A 6,000-nucleotide genomic window follows, 5' to 3' on the forward strand; every position below is an offset into this window, starting at 1 on the left:
AATTAAAGATCAGTGGAGCTTTCAGTGACAAAAATGATCTCAGCTTCTTCTTGGACTTTGTCGGTAAAACACACTAGTCCTCCCGGTTGTTATGCTGCATTCAGGTGTTCCTCGGATGAGCCCCGTTTCCGAGTTGGAAAGTCGTTCTTCTAACCTCTACAATAAGTGTTGACGTAATTTCAGTTCGGGAAGTCTGTCGTAACAACAACAACAACAAACGTCGTAGATGTTACGAAGAAGATGTGTGAATGTCTCTGATACAAGTTATATTTCAGCAAAAAGTTGATACGTGAATTAATTTTAAAAAAAAAGTATCTTAACATTAGCGAAACATACTTTTAGCTAATGTACCCCCCCCCATGTGATGACGATTCTGACGGCAAGTCGGGCAACTATTTCTTTTCCGAGTTTGCGAGTTGTTGTTCCGACTTGAGCAGTCGTTCATGTGCATTTTTACAACTCGGAAACTCGTTTTTCCGATGCGTCCGACACCACACGAATGCACCATCAGTGAAGGGAATGGGTCAAACCAACTACGATCTTCTCTGTTATCTGTTAAGCACATTCTCTGCATAAAATAACAGGACTGCATTTAATTGAACAACGAATAAATTAAAACTAAAATAATATTAAGTCGGCATGCGTGAATTGTTTGTGTTAGGACGCACATCAAAGGAAAAGTCTACGTGTATATCCCTTTTCCACGAAGATAATGGAACTTACCGCGTTAGCTAAAACAGACCGGCACTGCGCTTTGACGTCACATTTGGGGCATTTGTTGAAGCAGGGGAAAGCGTGAAGTTAACAGCTTGTACAGATTTTATACAAAGCGTTTTGTGTGTGGGGGGGGGAGGTGTTCAGTGTTGTGTAGGCATAAATAACCAGGGCACCGAACATAAACCCTTTTAGATCAACTGTTTCGTTGAAAGGGGACCACAGCTAGTTTTAGACACACAAGTCTCGCAACAAAGCAGACTGCGCGCTAGCCGCCATGCTAAAAGCTTATCACTACAGAAATGCGCTGAGCTGAAAATATTAACGTAAACTGGAGTCGTCTGCGTTGCCAGGGGAGACAATAAATACGTTGTCAGGGGGGAGACGTGAAATCAGTCTCTTAATAGTTAGCGGAAGGGATAATAACCAGGGGGAGCGGTCATAAATACATCTTGAGGTTTGAGTCGCAACTTACTGATACTGTTTTATGTGGCCAACAAGCGTTTGCTAAAATCGTCCTGCTTAAGTGCGAATTGGATTATTGTGAAGATTCAACTTGTCATTATGGCGAAAATCGTGGGGAAAAGACGCACGGAGACTTGCGTCCTGAAATGTAAAAGAGGGCAGCTAACCAACTAGCTTCTCGTACGGGGTTCACTGCGAACTAGTGTGGTCACATTGCTAGTTTGTTTGTCGTTTTCAAGGGGCCAGTTTTCACTTTTCGTAAAGCAAAAGTAGTCGACCACCCACACAGCATATCTCAAAGTGTCTGGAGTAGCTTTTAGTGCCCACTTGGCCAGCAGGCTAATGAGGTAGCTTAGCCAAAAGCTAACGTTGTAGCTACACAGTAACTACAGTGAGCTCTTGTTGTTACTGGGGTTTTTTAATTGACAGAAGTTGATCGAGCATCGACTAACAATGGCAGCAACCACAAACGAGTCCGTGTTTTTGATAAAGGACGTGAAGCCTGGCTCGAAAAATTTGAATATCGTCTTCATCGTTTTGGAAATAGGTAAGTAGCATCTCTTCACATGCCATCAACTCGTGTGTGTTTGTTCTTAAAGGGGGCGAGTGGTGATAGATCAACGTCAAGATGGGCTGTTTGTTATGAAATATTGGGACATTCTTAAATCACATTTTGGTGTGTAACCCCTGTGAATTTGTGTTGTCAAATGTGTATTCATGCTTTCTTGTTTTCAGGGCGAGTCACCAAGACGAAAGACGGTCATGAGGTTCGCTCGTGTAAAGTGGCAGACAAGAGCGGGAGCATCGCCATCTCTGTTTGGGATGAACTCGGCAGCCTGATCCAGCCAGGCGACATCATCAAGCTGACCAGGGGGTAGGACTGTGCTGTGGAAAAACTCAAGACAAGACATGATACTTTCTCTCAGAATTTACAATTACTCATTTAAATTCCCCAGTTTGGGATCAATAAAGTAATTCTAGTCTATTCTATTAAAAAAAGCAAACTTTTTGTTGAACCAAATCTGGATATAAACAATTCCAAAACACTTCCATGTTCCATGTTTCCATGGCGTACGGTATCTAAATGAAACAGCATGTGTGACAAACACTTTGGTCCTTATCAAGTTATTGAAATACCATCCGCCTGATTTATTTAACTCTTTTACAATTACTTAGTCTTTCTTTACAGTCCTGTACAAACCAGGGACTCATAAACTTCATCATAACAACAGTGAAACTCATCGGATTCTAAGAAGCTGCACTTTAGGAATATTTAGATGTTTGATCCATGCTTAAAATATGAAATGTATTATGAACAAATTAATTGCATAGAGAACATCCTCTGGTCATTTCTACTGGGTACAATAATTCGGTCTGACCACATCTGCACCAAAACCATGTTTTCCATCATTGCAAGAGCAGAAGTAAGAGGAGTCATCTGTTTGTGGGTCTAATGATTGTAAAACATAACTTCACATTAAGTTACAGATCTTTTCAAATATATAACTGCTTTTGACAGTTGACTTAAGTACATTAGACTCTTGACTTTAAATATATTTGAGAAATAATCTTTTGTTTTCTTAAATCAACCTTGTGATTTTCTGTATTAGCTATGCATCAATATGGAAAGGCTGCTTGACGCTATACACTGGAAGAGGAGGAGATCTGCAGAAGATTGGAGAGTGAGTAACTTGTCTCAAATCAGTGTGTGTACTTAAGTTCTGGTCCCTTGATATGCAGACTTTAAGATCGAGATAGTTTACCTGTTACTTTCAACACAGTAAACATGCTCAAAAATAACATTGGCAAAACTTTTTTTTCTTACATGAACACAATTTTATTATTTAAGAGCATTACTTTCTCAGTCACATATGATATCTCTTAAGACAACACACAGCTTTTATCACACAAAAACACACTAGTCTAATTTTGGCTTTAATGTCAAATGTAGTGAAAAAAGTTTCCTTTTTGAAAATACGTGAATCAAATATCTCAAAACAAAAGAGCAAAATGAACATTTATGCCGTTTGATCAGACCATGAGTGTTTCAGAGTTTCATCAATCAAACAATGTTTTTCCCCCTGTAGGTTCTGCATGGTGTATTCAGAAGTTCCAAATTTCAGTGAACCAAACCCAGACCTTCTAACCCAATCAAACCAGCAAAACAAGCCTGTGAGTATTCAAACATAACCTATTTGTCTTAAGGAAAATTAGGACTTGTTTGCCGTAGCGCCTTGAGTGGCCATGAGTCTGCAACCAGTCACATCCCTCATGTGCAACAGCAAGGCATAATATATGTCAATTTAAAACTAAACTCTGTATTGGATAGACTGGGATATACAAAGTGTTAAAACATTTGCATGGTAACAATGCTTTAGCCAAAACAATCTGAAAAAGTGGTAAGATTGAAATAAAATGAATGTCATAAGCCCCAGGTAGCAGCTAAATTAAAGATACTCTCCCTCATATGGCTGCTTACATTTGGAGCTCAATCTGTATGGATGAAAAAATGTGACCATTCTTGGAGGAGAATATATTTAGTTAAAAAGGCCAACTTAAAGTCCTTTCAGTTCCTGCATTAAACCTCCTTTTTTGATGGCCTATACTGGATTATGAATTAAATCTTACTTGCTACTTTGTAATTCCACATTCACGTCGAACAACAATGTTGGTGTTTCTAAGATGACAATGACTTCCACTTACAGGGTAAACCAGATGGGAATCAGAGGGGAAACTCTCCGCCCAATCAGAATTCAGGTACACCTGCGCCACCAGGTCAGTATGTTCTCTTTTTGATGCAAATGAACCCTTCTCTACTGAAACACACTTGAACACAACAGGAAATGAAAGTTTGTACCGTGCAATGGTGCGACCTGCCTGTGACAGCACAATAAGGCTGCCAACATTCAAGTATTTCTTAAGGCAACACAAATTAGATTCAATGATGTGAGAAGGGCCTCTTTTTAAATTGCTTACTAACGTTGTACAACATTTGTCTCGGTTTTTTTTTGTTATGAGAATTAGAGGCACAAAAGGCATCTTTCACTGAAGACATTTTGACTTGTCTCAGTCAAACAAAATCACAGGTGTCACTAATTTAACACCATGACCAAATACTGAAACAACTTAAATCCTGCTGTCATTAGCTGTATTATTAACGCCTGTGAATTCTCTTCAGCGGTGTGTCTCAAGGATTTATGTGACAAAAGCCTTTAAAAAAAAATTAAAGTCTCGATATAACTTTCTGTGTGGACTTTTTTTTTTTCCCTCCATCCTCAGGAAATGGTGCCATGCCCCCGTTTGCCAACAATAACAACAACAACCCACCGCCTGGTGTACCACGTGAGGCTGGGTATGGGGGCATTGGGCGACCCAATGGTCGCTCACCTGGAAATGGAGCATCTCCAGTTACAGCTGCAGGACCTCCAACTGCAGCAAAGTCTTCAGTTACCATTACCAACGGCAGGGACCCACGACGTGCCAAAAGATGAAAGTGGGTTTATGGGGGATCATGGGGGGAAATGATGGACAGTTCCATGTCTCCCATCCCCATTTTTAAAAAAAAAACATTTGTGCCCCCTCCTCGTCACAGCCTATGCTGGCTTTCAGAATAATGAATTGAATTGGAGACTACGTCATTAGAGACTTGCATCATTTTTTTTTTTTTTACAGGCTTATCAACTGTGTTGGATTTTCAGCGTAGTGCACTCAGTAAGCAGCACAATGTCATTGTGATCTACCACTTGATGCACTATCAGGACTTCTTACATAGCTGAGCCTCGGATGCTTGAGTTGTGGTCTGCCTTCTGCACCCCTGTCCTCTGAATCTCACTAGAACTTCTGCCAGCTCTGTGCCAGTGTCACCTCCCCCTGCCCTACCCTGTTATATTCTTTCAAACTATACACCCTACTTGAACACTTGACGCACTTTCTTCTCTTAACTTATGTTGGCAATGTTGCCTGTCATTTAAATCAGGAAATCGATTTCTACTTTCTAGTGGAAAGGCCTTAAGTTGGTGAAAATTTGTTTTGTGACTGAATGCAGGAGTGACATTTCTCTTTAAACCAAACTGTATCTGAAGTGACTGTGACGGGAAAGGTGTAAGTTTTGACTATTTTAAGAATAGAATTATGAGACTTTTGTTTTTTTCTTAGGACATGTTTTTCTTGGTCATTGCTATCAATTGTACCATAGCCAAGGTGGGACCACGTAAAAACTGGCAAAACGGTTCACCGAATAAATTTTACAGAAATTATACTGCCAACAATTGGTTTCTGCAGTGTCTTTGACAATAAACCACAACCTACTAATAATTCAAAAACATGTATTTACATTTGGGTAAATTGCAGTTAAAACTAAAATACATTGACTACACAAAATAGGTCTACTTTTAAAGGTTCATTAGTAGTCGTCTTTTTCCCCTATCAGTTTTTTCTTTCTTATGTTGGTGTTCGAACATTTTCTGGCCACAAGTATGAACAGTTCCATCATAAAGGCCTGTAGAGGATCATTGTAAGTAGAATAGCAGGAGACCTCCTCTAATAAACACTTTAATGAGTTAAATCTGTCAGTATATAATAGTGATACTATCACTAACAGCAAATCGTCCATCAATCTCCAATCTGCTTTTACTCAACAGCACCATCTAGTGCTCACAAACAAATTACTGCAGTTTTTTAGAACATGTTACAAAACATTTGCTTTGATATGTGAGCACTGGGTTGTGGTACAGTCATCACTTTGAAGCACAAGTTGAGAAACCATATTCTCTCGTTTTCACTTCCTCTGTCACAATTTGAAGTCCAAACACCTTCACGTTG

General features: G+C 39.6%; 1 protein-coding gene across 1 annotated transcript; it reads left to right on the forward strand.

Annotated features, from left to right (window-relative positions):
- The first annotated feature begins 795 nt into the window (after positions 1 to 795).
- Positions 796 to 5,435, forward strand: nabp1a (nucleic acid binding protein 1a). The gene is made up of 6 exons (XM_061053835.1): positions 796 to 1,726; positions 1,915 to 2,053; positions 2,790 to 2,861; positions 3,267 to 3,351; positions 3,885 to 3,954; positions 4,459 to 5,435. The coding sequence occupies exons 1-6, from the start codon at positions 1,633 to 1,635 to the stop codon at positions 4,668 to 4,670; spliced, it is 672 nt and encodes a 223-aa protein (XP_060909818.1). The 5' UTR covers positions 796 to 1,632; the 3' UTR covers positions 4,671 to 5,435.
- The last annotated feature ends 565 nt before the right edge of the window (positions 5,436 to 6,000 follow it).

Source organism: Labrus mixtus, chromosome 13 (genome assembly GCF_963584025.1).
Source record: "Labrus mixtus chromosome 13, fLabMix1.1, whole genome shotgun sequence".
Taxonomy (NCBI): Eukaryota; Metazoa; Chordata; class Actinopteri; order Labriformes; family Labridae; genus Labrus; species Labrus mixtus.

Excerpts from the sequence above, each read along its gene's own strand:
- nabp1a (XM_061053835.1), top strand. The coding sequence starts at position 1,633 with ATGGCAGCAACCACAAACGAGTCCGTGTTTTTGATAAAGGACGTGAAG. Across the intron at positions 2,862-3,266 it reads GATCTGCAGAAGATTGGAGA|GTTCTGCATGGTGTATTCAG; the intron begins GTGAGTAACTTG and ends TTCCCCCTGTAG. Across the intron at positions 3,352-3,884 it reads CAAACCAGCAAAACAAGCCT|GGTAAACCAGATGGGAATCA; the intron begins GTGAGTATTCAA and ends TTCCACTTACAG.